General features: G+C 30.8%; 1 protein-coding gene across 1 annotated transcript; it reads left to right on the top strand.

The window, feature by feature from the left end:
* The first annotated feature begins 12,739 nt into the window (after positions 1–12,739).
* Positions 12,740–16,488, top strand: LOC109808044 (transmembrane 9 superfamily member 7). Its single transcript, XM_020370857.3, has 7 exons — positions 12,740–12,956; positions 13,557–13,721; positions 13,837–13,946; positions 14,096–14,204; positions 14,291–14,403; positions 14,904–15,054; positions 15,143–16,488. Exons 1-7 carry the CDS (start codon positions 12,840–12,842, stop codon positions 16,298–16,300), a joined length of 1,923 nt encoding a protein of 640 aa, XP_020226446.1. The 5' UTR covers positions 12,740–12,839; the 3' UTR covers positions 16,301–16,488.
* Positions 16,489–17,123: the final 635 nt, after the last annotated feature.

Below are 17,123 nucleotides of genomic sequence, written 5' to 3'. Positions count from 1 at the left end.
AAAAATTGGAAATAGTTTTTTCATTCTATTATTGTTTCTGATTTTGGATGTATTCAATTAAAAAAAATCAAATTGATTTCTTGTTTTTTTTATAGATTTTTACCTTAAATTTAGGTTGAAAATTTCTTTGCACACTCTTATTTGTATTTTTTTTATTGAAAAATTATATCCACTTACCTAGAAAATGGGTCAGAGTTAATGAAAATTAAGGCAAATGGAAAAATTTTCCAAAGATGTCGTGTACAAGATAGTATCTGACCAATTGGTGTGTTTTTATTTGTGGCACGATGCATTGTATGAATAAGCAACACTTGCTAACATGATCTAAGAAATATTTTTAGAGAGATGGATCATAATACATTTTAAAATAGTTATTTTTAACATTTTATTATTAGGTTTAATATAATGTTAATTTTTTTATAAAAAAAAAATAGTATGATGTTCATGGTTTTGTTCAATGAGTATTTTTTTTTCAAGGATATTTATATTTTAATTATTTAAAAAATATTATTTTTAATTTTATTTTTTCATCTAAATTTTAGTGCATGAATAAAATAAGAGTAAATAGTATATGTGTTTTTTTATGTTATTATTTAATCACAAATTATTATGTATAATTAATTTATTAACTTTTATTATAATGTAAAAAGTTAATTAATATTTTTAGGAAAATCGATTAAAAAATTAAAATTATTTTTTTTAATTAAGAAGTGTAACAACATATGTTCTCATGTAATTTTAATGTGGCAAAAGTTGTTAGGCACCTTGTGTCTTAATCAAGGTTATGATTTCATACCTATCCTAAATATGAAAACACAATTAGAGATATATTTTATCTCTAAAATAAGTTAACTTGATAACAATTAGTTGTACAAAACAAAAGTTATAACAGAAAAAACATGATGAAAAGGGGAAAGAGGGGAGAATCACAAAAAATAATCAATCAAACCGATAAATTAGTTATTATAAGCTCATACCAATATATTATTATCCATAAATAAAAAAAAGAGTGTAACTTAAGCAATTTTTAATAAAAAAAAACGTTCTATATTAATTTTTAACTAATAACTAAATGCGTCTTAACAAGACTTTACAATAACTATTTTAAAAGTTATTTAATGATAATTTTTCATTCGTTAATAGTAGTACACAATTATTATTATTTTTTTGAATAAAAATTATTACCGATCAATAGTGGAAGATTGAATTTATTTAACAATATTTTCTCCAAAAAAAAAATATTATGCTTAGACCAAAAAATTAAATATTTGTCAACATAAATAAACTCACTGTTTAATAATTGTGTTGGATCTATAAATATGTTGGTATACATAATAGTTTTATATTGATTATACATAAAAATGAAATTCTTAAGTAAAACATTTTATCATTCAAAATATAATTAGTGATAAATAATAAATTATGAAAAGTTGTAAAAGAAAGTCATTGCTGAAGATGAAATTAAAAAGTTATAATAAATTATAATTTGAGTATAAATATAAAATAATGAAGTAGCAAAGTATTAGTTGAAAATGCTCTAAATTGAGGGAAAGGGTCGGTGAAGAATGGGACCCAATTGCCGCCCTTTGTTCTTGCTTTCGGCAAACGTGGAAATGCAACTTTTTTTTTTTTCTGAGAGCGTGCATCCCACACACTCTCTTCTTCCTTATTCACTGTTCAAAACCATTTTAATATTAAAAAAAATTAATTATTTATACACATACACAGTTAGTATAAAAAAAATTATATTAATAATTAATCATATCTTTTAAATTATTTTATTTTATTTTTATTTAATTAAATAAATAAATGACATAACATTATTAAAAGATATAATTGATTATCAGTATAAAAAAACTTTACATTAGTAGTATACGGGTGATTAACCTGTTAAAGCTTCACTAATATTAAAGAAACCCTTATTTATTTAAGCTAATCATATAAAACAAAAGGAAGAAATAAATAATCACAATGTTTGAAGGTACGTGTAGTATAAAGTGTTCTATTCATAATAATAATAACTGGATTTGAGGTCATTACTAGATATTGTGCATGTTTGGTTCTTATATGTTGACAAGAATAGATCCGTGCTAAGGCAACAATTCATTGTTTTGCTTGTGCATTTTCCCTCGTTATTGATATGAAAAATTTGCTAGACACACATACAAGCAATTAGTATTAAAAAAAAAATAAAGATTTAGCCTTCATTGATTTTTCAACCCAATCAAGAGCCCAAAATCAATCCAACAATAATTAATTCGAAGAAAATAATAAACTCGTAATGAAGCTTCTCAAACCAAATGAAAATGAACTTAGATCGACAAGCAAGATCCAAATAAATGATTCAAAAGAAACTGCATCAGTATTCTAATGAGAAAGTTTGGTTATATAGCCCATGAGAAGAAAAAAAAACAAATGAGAAAAAAAAGGATGAAAGAGAAACTTTATCAAAATTCGTTGTATCATTGAGTGACTTTAATCTTTTAAGAGGGACTCCCTCATCCTTCAAAAATATTAGAATTTTCTTTTCCTTTAACAAAATATGGAATTGATCATTGCATGATGTCACCTAGCATTATTATGTAACACATTAAGTATGATTATAAACATTGCTTGCAAAGTCGACAATAATAATTAATAAACATTCAAGAAAAAGCCCATTTCAAAGGAGTAAATAAATGAAATAATCTGAATAATATAGTTCATAAGTGGACCTTTACAAGAAAAAAATTACTTAAACTTTTTAGATTTAATTATAAGTTAATTTTAACTAAGTTAATTTTATTTAATATTTTTAATCTAAAAAATACTCCTAAGGTAATAGATAAGAGCATTATCTACAATAATATTATTGAAGATGTAACATTGTTATTTCATAATCATGTTGTTTGACTTGATAGTTGTTGTTGAGAGCTGTGAGGTCAAAAAATCTTGAGAGCACGTTGATTTCTGGAAGGTCCGACCAAAAGATTAGTAAAGTCAGTTCAAGAAAGGTATAAAGGCAAATTTTTCAAAAAGGAAGTTCATAACTCAAATTTTTCAAGAACCCTAAAGAGAAGTTATAAAGAGAATCCTTCTCTTTTCTTCCTTCTTCATTTTCACTTAGAACCTTCCTTATCTCCATTCCTTGGTTGACTCTAGTGAAGGTGGTGAAGAAATCCAAGCTTCAAGGTCAAAACTTCAAGTTCGTGGTGTGCGAGATTGCTCTTCTTCTTCTCCTCATACGAATTAATTCTCTAAGAGGTAAGGAAAGTTATAAATTCAAATTTGGGTGTATTTCATGGTTATGATGATTGGAATGAGTTGGTTGAAGGTGTTGAGTGATAAAATGATGAAGTTGAAAGGGTTTTGTGGCCTTGGAGAGAAGTATTAGAAATTGAATCTTGATTGGTAATTGTTGCATGTTGTTTTTGATGATGGAATCATGTTGTATATGTTGTATATATGTTGTATATATGTTGTTTATTGGATTGCATGTTGTTGGGGTTGCTGAATTTCAAGTAGATTGGGCAAAATCGAGTTTTGTAGAAGTGCAAAACCTGATATCGCAGTGGGTGCGCCTTTAGAGCATCGAGTGTGGCTCTAAAAGAGATCTATGTCTCACTTATGTCATGTGCAGGATCGATGGCGTCGAACGTAAGGAAAGAGACTTATCTCAAGTTGGAATCACATTGGACGAAGGTTGAATGACATCGGGTGTGAGATAAAAGATTGGTCTCTATTTGGATTCAGATCGGGTGTTAGTAGAGTGGCACCAGACGTGAGTCAAGCAAAGAGTTCTCTACTTAATTGGGCTCGGGTGTGGGGGTTGTCATGCTAGGCACGAGAGTATGGGACACTCTTTGCCTCAATTACGCGAGGTGTGAGTGGTGCGACACTAAACGTGGCCGAGACAAAGAGCTCCCTCCATGGCGTCAGGCATCCAAGAAGTGGCGTCGAGTGCAAAGTTGCATAATATAAATTTTTTATTTAGTTGTATGATGTAAAGTTGATTGTTAAAGTTGTCTAAACAGTTGATTTATGATGACATAGTTGTATGAATGATGATGTAAGATGTTATGTGTGTTGATATGTAGTACGTTGAATACATTATGAATTTGTATGTTGTTTTAAGTTGCTTAAGTTAATTCTCGATGATGTTCTACCAAGTTGTAAATGTTGAAAAGATGTATGTGGGTTAAGTGAATATGTTGTAAAGTTGAAAGTAAAATGTTGTATAAGTTGCATGTTGATAAAGTTGTTAAGTTCTAGATATATGGTTAGGTACATCTTTGAGTTACGATGCATAAAAAAATTAGAGGGTAGTAAAGTTATTTTTGAAAGTTGAATATCTCATTGTGTGAATATACATTGTAATGTTCTAAGAGCTTAATTGAAACCTTTCAGTAGGTAAGTTGGTCTCTGAGTGGGTAAGTTGTTTTTTTTTTTTTTCAGTTGTCTCCTCTAGGTTGTTTGTGGTATTCGTGTTTGGGCAAGATCGAGATACACATGTATGAAACAACCAACCGAGTAAAGTACCGAGTCAAAAACTTAATCTCTAACCTAGTATTGAAGGGTAGTTGGTGAGCAAATTTCATAAGTGGCTTAGTGTTACTGACTAATGTTGTGGTAGGTCTATACACAAACTGTTCTACCTTGACATAGTACCATACTTCCTAATTTAACTGAAAAAACCTAAAAAATCAATCTAACTTATGTTAGTCATTATTTCTAACCTAGTATTAGCCATTGTTTTTTACTTTAGTGTTAGACGTTGTTTTTGGTTTTACACTAGTCATTATAATTCGGTATGGTCAAGCCACTTAAATTACTCATCATAAGATGTAGGAGATCTTCATAGTTGATATGCATGATAACGCATTAGATGTAATTATATGTGTTGAAATGTTGAACATGCTGAAGTTGATTAAGTTGTTATGTTGAAATTGTTGTTATGTTGTGAGTTGTGGTATGTTAATTTCCTATTGATTATGTGGTAGCTGCTAAAAGGTGATTATTGCTAATTATATGTTAAATTATTTTTACAAGCTTATCCTGTATTTCCTTATTGTTGGAACTACGATGATTATACTTAATATGGGAGGAGAATAGGATTATCAAGATGGCTTGCACAGTTGGAAGATCATCACGCTAGAGGTGGCTAATTTTGTTGTTGTTGGCTACTTTTATGTAGTCGAGTTTTGTATAGATGTTGACCGACATTTAGGTTTATATTGCAATTGGTATTATATTTTGTATATAATATGTATATATTTGATACTAGTTATTAGTCATATTATAGATTCTAGTTATGATCTACATTGCTTAATCTTCTGTTACACAGTAGTTATTTAATAGTAAGTGTGTGTAATGATATGTCAGATCATTACAAGAGATATTTAACTAAATATAATATATATTTTATATGAAATTATGAAAATTATATATATTTAACTATCTTTCTTTCTTAATCTATATGAAATTAGTTGTCCAAAGGATTTTTTATTTTTTTTATTTTTGATTTTTTTTACACATACATGTAAATTTGAGTTCCGAAATGAAATTGCGAACTCTATTATTGATTGGTTGGTGGTCATGTGGAGACCATAATAGGGAACGAGATCTCGCATGAACAATAAGCATTGGAAATGGGACACAAAGTGACAAACACAAAGGGGAGTTAAGGAATCGGAAGCATAAGCATGAATGTCAAGCCATTAACAACACCAAATGCTGGAAAATTATGTGTCTTTGTGTGCCTTTGTCCTTCCAAGACTTGTGTTGCTTCTTTCAATGGACACCTCTTCGTTTCATTTCCTCCATCCTAAAATGAGTGAAAAGCCTTTATTTTTTCCCACTAATAGTAATATTTTTCAATCGATAATCGGAAGCTATTTTTTTTTTTTAACAAAGCACTTTTCACATAAGTGGTTATAAATCAAACTCTTAAAAGCATACTTAAGAAATATATTGGTTAAAACTTTTTTTTTTCTGTATTTTCCCTAATATCTCTCTCTATTTGTTTTTTTTTTTTTTGGATTGATTGAACTTGACTGGGCTCAATTAATAAAGGTGCAACTTTGTCATAACATTTTTATAATTCGAGGGACATTAGTTGTACTTTTGTGTTGGAAAACCTAGTTTGGGGTTTTAGGAATTTTTACAAATGTTAATTTAATCCTTAAAATTAATAATTAAATTGATTATTTTCTCCTATTAAGAAAATCTCCGCAAATAACAACTGGAATTTAACCTCTTCGCCCCCCCCCCCCCCCCTTTTGCAAGTGATAATATTTCAATATAAAAATCATATAAAGTTTGCATTTAGTGACGAGGTTGTTCACCGAATTTAAGCGCATTTGATTTTTGCCTAGTATATTATTAAGTGTGTGTTCATGAAATTCTTATGAATGTGAAAGTATATGTATCATGTATGAAAGACATTTTGGAGGGGTATTATTTCTCTTATCTCATACTTAAACATTAATTCATAGAGACTAAGATCTATTTTTCAACAATACTTTTCATAGATACACTAATAATTAAATTCATGATTACATAATTAAAAATTAAAGTTATCTATACCGAACATGTCACACTTTATACTTTGTTGATATTCTAAATAAAGCGTTAAAAGCGAATGATGAAAATATTTTGAAATAGCTATTATAAATTAAAATATGTATGGTACAACTAGATTTGGGTATTTAAACTAATTGAAAATGAGATAAATGGTTTGGGTATCAAAACATTGTAAAATTTGAAAAAGAGAGATGGTGATTCATCAACTACATAATTAAAGAGGGAGAGAGAGTATCATTTCATCGATCTTCTTCACTTTATATATTTCTTTTTCTAAATCAGTCTTATATATTTCTAAAGTGAATGAAAATTTTATTTAATTGAGATGTATCATCAAATTAAAAAAAAAAACACTTTAAAAGTAAAGCAATATGTATATAAATAATTTTAAATATCATTAAAAAAAAAGTGGAACCTAAGAAGAATTGAGAAGCTGATGAAGTCATTACTTTGGTAGAGATTTCCTTTGCAATCGTGTTACAGTATGTTGTGACTAATATAATGAGCATTCAATAATACGTAATTAAAAAAACTTAATTTACAAAGGGAATTACTTTATTTGATATTTTGATTTATACATTATTTACATTATTTTAGAAAATTTTGTTTAAATAAATATTTCAAACTACTTTTTATTCCTCGATGGCTTTTTCAAAAACTATCTTTATAACTATAATAACTAAGTTGTTTTTACAAAGTTAAAAATTTAAAGTTTATAATTATTTTTTAATAATTTCCTTTAAAATTAATTTATTACATAAAAACTAATTTTATAATTATACCCACATAAAATTAAACATTCTTGAAGTTACATTGCAGCAAATTTATTCAAATAATTTTTTTATTATAATGGATTAAGTATGGCAATAATCTATCATTCATATAATTAGTTATTAAAATTATTTAATTTTTACGATTTTACGAAGCACTCTGCAAGACATTTATTCTCATCTGGTATTTAGGGGTTGGGGAAAAAAAAGCGAACTAAATTGATGATGAACAAACTATGAAAATTAAATTCAACTTAAAAAAAATAAATTAATTGAAGTGTTTGAAAATTAAACTAAATTATAAAAATTAAAATATTTTTATATAAAAAAAATAAAAAAAATGCTTAGAATTTAAGATTTAAGATCTAGAATAAAAAAATAATTTATTTCGATATACTGACTTAAAGACTCAATAACCAAAACTCTTAAAAAAAAAGTAATCCAAAAATTTATTGTGTCAATTTAGTTAAACTTAATAAATCTATTGAAAAAAGTTAAGCATTAACTTTTAGGGTTTGAAGCCATGTCTATTTGACTCTTTTTTTATATTTTCTTTTTTAAAGCTTAAATAAAATAGAAAATTAAATAAATTAGATGAATATGGCATATCTTAAAAAACTAACGGACTAAAATAGTTTTATTCAAAGTATCGAAATAATTTAATCCACAAAGTACAATTGAATTTAATAAAACAAAAAAATTTAAAATTTAGTTTGTCTAAACTAATATATAATTTTATTCAATATACACAATTTTTTTAATTTAGTGTAATTTTTATCAATTCAGTTCATTTTACTCATTCTTATAGTGAACTCATGTATGTCATTGTGGATTGGCACAAATGGTACATGATCTGATCTAAGTTTATAGTTCTCATGATGCGAGTTCAACATCCCTTAAAACCATAAAATCTTGCTTTGGTGCGCATATATATCTACTCAATAAAATCTCTTGGCACCAAAGATGAAATTTCTTTGGTGGGCTAATTTGGCAAATAAGGTCTTAGATCAAATTAGAGACTGTTGAGCTTTGACTAAACACTAAGTGGACAATGGTGTTTGGTCTGAGAATCTTTAACATGTCATTGACTCTTTACCCGATAGTTATGGAAATATCATCCATTATCTACCATTTTAATTATAAAAAAAGTAGTGAACTCATGTCTTATCAAGAATTTTTAAGATTCATTTTGAGTGGTCAACTAGTGTGTATTCTCTTTGTTTTTATTGTGGAAGAGAGATACACACAAATTTTTTGAATGTTTAAATTGTTTTGAACACTTATCATTGCTTTTATGTGTATCTCTATTGGAAATTTTTCTATATAAGTAAATCCACATTCAACATGTAACACTGTAAGTTTTCGTTAATTGTTATCTTTTAGCAATAATTATGTGTTGAGGTATTTTGAGGTGTAGTGTTTAGAGACTCTAGGAGTTGAGGAACTTTTGAAGAGTCTTTAGGTGTTTTAGAGGATTTTTTTCGGTAGAGGTCCAATTTAATCTTGAAAGGAGGGTATATAGGTTTTCTTTTGAGATTTGAGCCTCATAAACTCATTTCTTAAAAAATATAGAGAGATAAAGTAGAGAAAAGGACTTTAGAACCTTGGTTCTTCCTTTCTTCTTTATATACTCCATGAAGGCATAAAAGATCATTGTTGATTAGAAAAGTTGTGATTCAAAGTTGTTGAAGCTAAAGATCAATGTTGGTGCGAAGCTTGTCTTTCAGTTTGGCCTCAAAGTAAGGAAAGTTAGATCTTTCGCTCTTATTGAATTGTTAGGTTACTAGTGGGCTGATTTCATGACTTGGATGTTAAATAGTTGCAATTATATTATTGAATTGCATGATTCTAAATGTGTAGTTGAACTTGGTGTTTTTGGGTTTCAAGGAGAAAAACTTGGTGATTTTGAGAATTGTGGTTGCATGTTAGAATTCTTATGCGAAATGAATTGTTGTTGTGGAGAAAAGAAAAAATACTAGAAGAAAGGTTGAATAATTTTAGTCAAAAGCTCATCACTTTTTTTGAAATAGTGAGGTAGTTACAAAGTGATGGAAGTACTTGGAAAGGATTGATATTCTTCCAAGCTTTCCATGCAAGGACCGAAATGCTCCATGAGGTTGAACTCCTTGAAGGTGGCGGAATCACCTTGGAGGATTCTCCAATGGTGGAGAAGCACCTAAGAGAGGTTCGGTTACCTCTTGAAGAAGTGAAGAAGCTTGAGAAACCAAGCTTCTAGGAGAAGGAACCTTGAGAGAGAACCTAAGAGAGGTTTCTCACGAATTTTGACTCTTGAAAATGAGAGAGAATTCTGAATTCTTTTTCTCATAAATGTCCAAAAGTGATTACAAGAGAGGGTTTTACAAATATATAGGGAAGGTAGCTTCTAGGAGAAGCTAACCTTAACCATGGTTCACTAGGAACCATGGTAAGGTGTAGCTAACCATCCATGGTTTCTAAAACTTGTAGGAGAAGCTATCCTTGACCATGGTTCACTTAAGAACCATGGTAAGGTCAGTCTAACTAACAATGGTTTAGAAACTTGGAGGAGAAGCTTCAAAAACTAGAAGGAAAACTAGTAATTTTCGGCCATGAACAAGAGAGAATGCTAGGCGGCCTTGGCTCCAAATTGCTCCAAGATTTATTTCAAAAATATTTGATTTGGTTTAGTTAGGTTCATCATATGATGATGAGACCTAGCTAAATCAAATCTATGAAAAATTAGGAGCAAAATGAGTCCAATATGCAAAATTTTACCTAGGCCCAGTTTTGGCCCAATTACTAGTCACACCCTCAAGTATTGCTAAATGTCACCCCCCTTTTCTCTACTGAAAAAATACAAAATGAATGTATCAACTAGGGAGGTTAAATGGAGTTAAACTCTCCAAGTAGCCTACCTTAAAATCAATATACAAACACTAGAAAAAGCAAGTAAAGTGCCTCACAAATACAAAGACAAAAATAACCTATACAAAAGAGCTACTATATGTACAAACATAAGAAAAAGGTCTTTAAGATCATCCCATTCCTCTTGGTTCTTTTAGTATATCACCTCTTGGATTCCTTGGCCATGGCCATAGTCTATCACAAAGTCTCACGAGTGTAGGCAACAAGTTAAGAAAAAAGAACAAACAGTATTTTTATATTGGTTCGTCTCAACCATCGAGACTACTACTGTTCTTGATCAACCTAATTAAATTCTATTATCTTTTACAAATATACAAATATTCTTTCACAAGTAACTTTTGGCTCAAGTTAAGTGTTTTTTGATTTGCTTTTTGAAGCAATTACCTTAATATTCTTTAAACACAAAACCTCTCTCGGCTTTAATAACCAAATATTCTTTTATAATCAAATCTCTTAAAGTTCCAATAATTAAGTATTCTTTTATAGTTAAGTCTCTTCGTGCTCAAAATAATAACACAAAATTAAAGCTAGGAAATCACTTTGTTGTTTCGTCTTCTTATCAAGATGCAACACAACCAATTTAGTATAAAACTTTTTATAGAAAAAAATGTATAAAAGTTTTACAATTGTTCTCTCTATATGTTTCTTTATATGAGTGTTTATATTCGATTGAATCTTCAAGTTTTTTTTTATATTGTTGTTTCACGAAGATGATCGTTACAAATCCTTGAACATCTCCCACAAGTTTTGTTTCGTTTGTCTTCATCTTTGTTCCTTGCAAAAAAAGTGTTTGTTGATGCAATAAATGTGTTTCACCAAATTGTCATTTCTAATTATCTGAACATGGATATGTTAGATGAATTTATTGCATGTTGTGTGTTGCTAAGTGTGGTTGAGTGTATATATAAATGTTTGTGTATGTTTATATATATATATTTATTTATTTATTTATTTGTCATAATATATGTAGATGGTTGTATGGTTTAGTTGGTGAGGCGCAATTTTGTTGCAAATTGATTGGTGTTGTTAGATCTATATTCATTACCCTAGGGTAATGCCTATGGATGAATATTATTGAGGTGTGATGCTGAAAATGTTATAGGCCTTTAGGCATGTTGATTGACTTAGGACTAGAGAAGAAAGTGGTTTTGAAAGTTAGATATCTCATTGTGTGGATATTGGCATAGTGCTCTAAGTCCAGTTATTAAAAAACTCTCTTTGAGTAGGTGTTATCTCTTGAAGTGGATTGTTGAGTCTCCTCTAAATCTTTAGTTAATGTTGGAGCAATGTATAAAGTTGGTAGTTGCACCCTTAATTGATTATTGGAGAAATTTGTGGCATCGTAAGGATAATTAGCTAAGCTATAATTTGTAAGGGACTTAATTAATGCATGTTAATGTTGAGGTAAATCCATACCCAAACTATGTTATACTTGACAGTGGTACTGGACATTCTTAGTTTAAGTAGCAATACTTAAGATAATGTTGTAGGAATTGGTATCCCATTTGGTTGTTAACTTAACATGTGTAAAAAGGTGATGTTCATTCAATAGAATTAAACCACATAAATTGCTCATCTTGCTATAGGAGATTTTCATAGGTGAATGCGTGACAACACATCACTTGAGGTGTATACATATGATGTGGTGTGATTTTGTGTTGTTCATATGCATGGGTGGTTACCTTATTAAATGACATGTTGTGGTGTAAGTTTGATACACTTGAATTGTTTGTCTTTCAAACTTGTTGATGCCATGATTGAGTTGTTATGGTGTTTTAGTCCATGAGGTGATATGACATGATTTACATGTTGATATTTATAATATACTTGCATTCCTTCGGTAGTTGATATATGTTTATTCTTTTAAAATCTAACTTACCTTGCATTTCTTTTTTGTAGTTAGACAACAATGATTATGTTTACATGGGAGCAAAGTAGGAATAAGTTTGAGGAGTTAGGAAGGTACAAAGCCATGTTGTTGGATAACGATGTAGCCGGAAACTACTCTTTTAGTTTTTTTGGCAAAGTTGCTTGACTAGCAACCTAGGGTCATATGTATAATTTTTGGAGTTTGTATAGTTGATTAGTTGTTTTTGCAAAAACTTTATTGCATATATATGTATAAATTATTTGGGTGTTATTTGCAAAGTTTTTTTTTCATAATTATCTAACAGAAAACTAATGAAATACTAATTTTTTTTACACGAAACACACATTTTGAATAGATATATCTATTAAAAAATAATTTCAAAAACATGAATTCAAACTAAATCCTAGACTATTTAGGTCTGTCATCCCACAAATATTTATTAAAAAAGTTTATACATTAATAATGTATAAAATTGTAAATTATATATGGTAAGTTTTTAAACTTGTATACTATTTTTATAGTTGATATTGGCAGATTGCATGACATTAAACTCTTTTCTTATTAGTTTATTATTATTAAATTAAGAAAAAAAAGAAGGTTTATTACAAGTATCTGGGTGTGTATTGAGTTAGGAGGAGTAGCCTAGCCCAGTTAACAGTGACACCTCATTGGTTTTCTCCATATCTATCTATATATCATCTCTGCATCTTTCTTTCTCTCACCTCACCAAACCAATGAAGAAGAAGATGATGGCAACCACCGCCATCTCCCTCCTCTTCTCCGCTCTCTTCCTCATCTCCTCCGTCCACGCCTTCTACCTCCCCGGCGTCGCTCCTCGCGATTTCCAAATTGTACGTTTTCCCTTTCTCCTCTCCTTTACTTTTCCGCTCTTCTTCCAATTTCCTCGCGATATGCTTCTTTCCTTTCGAGATCACCTTTACTCACTCCTACGGCTGCTCGGATCTAGGGTTTTAGCTCTGATCTGCGTCCAATCGCTCTTTAATCCGCTTTCCGCTGTGTTCGTGAAAGCACTGATTTATCGTTGCGTGATTTGTTTGACTTTAGAATGTTGTGTGTTATTATGGAATCGTTATTAGTTTTTTCCGTAGAATGATAGTCGTGTTCGTGTTGCTAATTCTGAAGACGGAATATCGGGAGATCTTTTGTGTTTTCGGTTTCGAGCTCTTTCGTCGCTGGTGACGAGTGATGAAACTGGGTTGTGTTTTTATAGGTGAACGTGAAAAACTCTTTCTGTAATTGGCTCTTTATGTTTATTTTGTGTTAGGAAATGAAAAATGTAGTGTGTCATTTGCGAATTGTAACTGTAGATTTGAGAAAAATTGGTTGAGGTTAGAGTGTTTTGATGTTTCAATATGTTGTTATTGTTGGTTGCTGATTGTTTGTGCTTGGAGAATGAAGATATTGAGTTATTGTTTCATGTGTGGGATCAGGGTGACCCCCTCTATGTCAAAGTGAACAAATTGTCGTCTACGAAGACTCAGCTTCCATATGACTACTACTACTTGAACTATTGCAAGCCCAAGAAGATATTGAACAGTGCGGAAAATTTGGGAGAGGTTCTTAGAGGTGATCGCATTGAGAATTCAGTATATACAGTGAGCATCTGTTACCTCATCCTTTAACACTTGGATAACATGGCAGCATAAATTCAGTGACCATTGTTTCCTTGTTTTGTTCTGGCAACCTAAAGGATTTGTTTTTTGTTTCCAGTTTCATATGAGGAAGGAACAGTCTTGTACTGTTGTTTGTCATATAACTTTGGATGCTGATTCTGCGAAGAATTTTAAAGAAAAAATTGATGATGAATATCGAGTGAACATGTAAGTGGTAAATGTGGAGCTAGTGCTTAGTTTTGTAGCATGAGTTCATTTAATTAGTTTGATAAGATTCATTGGCCTGTTGGGTGCTTGTCTATAGTTTTCTGCTTTGTATTATCTTGACCCTTTGAATCTCTGAATTGAACGTGCAGGATTTTGGATAACCTTCCAGTTGCTGTTCTTAGACAAAGGAGGGATGGAAGTCAATCAACAACATATGAACATGGTTTTCGTGTTGGATTCAAAGGAAACTATCAAGGGGTATAACTTAGTTTTAATTTTGTTTTGAAGTTTCATATATCATTTTTGTTGCAACATATCATAACAAATTTTCTATTTTCTTACAGAGTAAGGAGGAGAAATATTTTATCAATAACCACTTGAGCTTTAGAGTCATGTATCACAAGGATCCTGAAACTGGTGCTGCACGTATTGTTGGATTTGAGGTCACACCAAACAGGTCTTGTTCTTTTCTCCACTATCTCTCTCTCTCTCTCTCTCTCTCTCTCTGGGTGTGTGTGTGTTAAGGGGGTGTTGCATTCTTATGTCGGCTTAACATGGTTGATCTTTGTTGGGTTTTATATTTTGTATTTGGAATAGGATGTTGTTTGTAAGAAAGAAAACTGAAAAATATTAGTTGGACGATACTCTAATAGATCTTACCTTCTTTGTGATGTTGCATTTGTTTGAAGATAAATAATATTTTGGCATTAGATATCTTATAAATGGGCTCTGAGATGTTCCGTACTTCTTTCTTGGTAAGTGTCATGACTCATAACTTCTGTATTTATGTATGTGTTGAATTTATATCTCTAAAATTAAGCACGGAGATGTGTTCATGGAGATGTTTTCAAATTTATATCTAACTTTTGTGTTTCTGTATGTTTGATTGCTTTCTTGTTTGATTTCAATTCACTGCATAGTGTGTCTTTCTTATATGAACTCTGTAACTGTAAACAGTATAAATCATGAATTCAAGGAGTGGAATGACAAGAATCCACAGGTAACAACATGCAATAAAGATACCAAGAATTTGATGCAAGGTAGTACTGTCCCACAAGAAGTTGATACAAAAAAGGATATCGTGTTCACATATGATGTTTCCTTCAAGGTATTGCTGATTAAAATCTTGGCTGCTCAACAACTTTCACCTCATTCACTATATGATACGATAAACCAGTTTGTTGGTATTTTTTTAGGAAAGTGAGATCAAATGGGCATCACGGTGGGACACATATCTTTTAATGAATGACGATCAGATCCACTGGTTCTCTATCATTAACTCTCTGATGATTGTTCTTTTCCTGTCTGGAATGGTGGCCATGATCATGATGAGAACTCTTTACAGAGACATTGCCAATTATAATCAACTAGAAACCCAAGATGAGGCCCAAGAAGAAACAGGGTGGAAGCTTGTTCACGGAGATGTTTTCAGGCCACCAGTCAATTCAAATTTGCTGTGTGTTTACGTCGGTACTGGTGTTCAGCTCTTTGCAATGACACTTGTGACAATGATATTTGCTTTGCTAGGGTTCTTGTCTCCATCTAATCGGGGAGGTCTCATGACTGCGATGGTTCTATTGTGGGTTTTTATGGGCTTATTTGCTGGGTACGCCTCAGCACGTTTGTACAAGATGTTCAAGGGCACAGAATGGAAAAGGAATACCTTGAAAACTGCATTTATGTTTCCAGGCATTCTTTTTGCTGTCTTCTTTGTGCTGAATGCCTTAATCTGGGGGGAGCAGTCCTCTGGGGCAGTCCCTTTTGGAACAATGTTTGCTCTGGTCTGCTTATGGTTTGGTATATCGGTACCCTTGGTTTTTGTGGGCAGTTACTTAGGTTTTAAAAAACCAGCAATTGAAGATCCAGTGAAGACTAATAAAATTCCTAGGCAGGTACCTGAGCAGGCATGGTATATGAAACCTGTCTTCTCGATTCTTATTGGAGGCATTCTTCCATTTGGTGCAGTGTTTATCGAGCTCTTCTTTATCCTGACATCAATATGGCTGAACCAGTTCTACTACATCTTTGGCTTCCTTTTCATAGTTTTTGTTATTCTGCTAATCACCTGCGCAGAGATTACTATTGTGCTTTGCTACTTCCAATTGTGCAGTGAGGATTACAATTGGTGGTGGAGATCTTACCTCACTGCTGGGTCCTCGGCTCTGTACCTTTTCCTCTACTCAATTTTCTACTTCTTTACCAAGTTGGAAATTTCAAAGCTGGTCTCAGGAATCCTTTACTTTGGATATATGATCATTGTTTCATATGCCTTCTTTGTGTTGACGGGAACTATTGGCTTCTATGCATGCTTCTGGTTTGTTCGCAAGATCTACTCTTCGGTGAAGATTGATTGATTTCAGATATCATATAGGTGATGATTCCAGCGGAACCTGAGAGAGAGAGAGGCTGTAACAATGTGAGGACATAGTTACCTTTCCCCCACCCTTGAAAACCCTTTTTGTTTATTGTTAGAGTAGCGGACAGATGGATTGTTAATTTGTTACACTGTTTTCAAATATTGTTGTGGTAGTTTCTGAAGTAATGATATATGTCTGCATATCTCTACGTGACAACCAAAGCAAATCATGGGATATTGATTGAATCAGCAATTGGCATGAGGATGTTTTACATTTAAAAATTATATATATATATATATATATATATATATATATAGGAAACATATCAAGTGAGAGAGAATTTATTATGAGAGATGATAGGGTTAAAATATAATTCTTAGATTAATCAAGTGAGAGAAAATTTGATTAATCTCAAGGTTATATTTTAATCCTTTCATCTCTCATAATAATTTTTTTTTTATTTGATATGTTTTATATATATATATATATATATATATATATATATATATATATATATATATATATATATATATATATATAAAAGAGAGAGAGCATGGTATACCTTAAAATTCCCAAAATAATTTGCAATATATTGGTTCACTAAAAAATTTGAGGTCACTGGTTTGGCTAGAAAACGGACCAGGTTACACTCTTTTGATATGACTGCGATGAGTTGGTAGTGACTAGTGAGGACATAAGCAAACTATTTAATTTAAGGTTAAAAACTTATTTTGGTCCTTTATAATCTTTTTTTGTTTCAATTTAGTCTCTCATTAATTTTTGGTCTCAATTTGGTCCCAAACTAATTAATTGATTTCAA

This window comes from Cajanus cajan, chromosome 5 (genome assembly GCF_000230855.2).
Source record: "Cajanus cajan strain Asha chromosome 5, NIPB_CcT2T_4, whole genome shotgun sequence".
Taxonomy (NCBI): Eukaryota; Viridiplantae; Streptophyta; class Magnoliopsida; order Fabales; family Fabaceae; genus Cajanus; species Cajanus cajan.
Note: the sequence above shows the minus strand (reverse complement) of the source record. Positions and strands in the feature narration are given on the sequence as shown.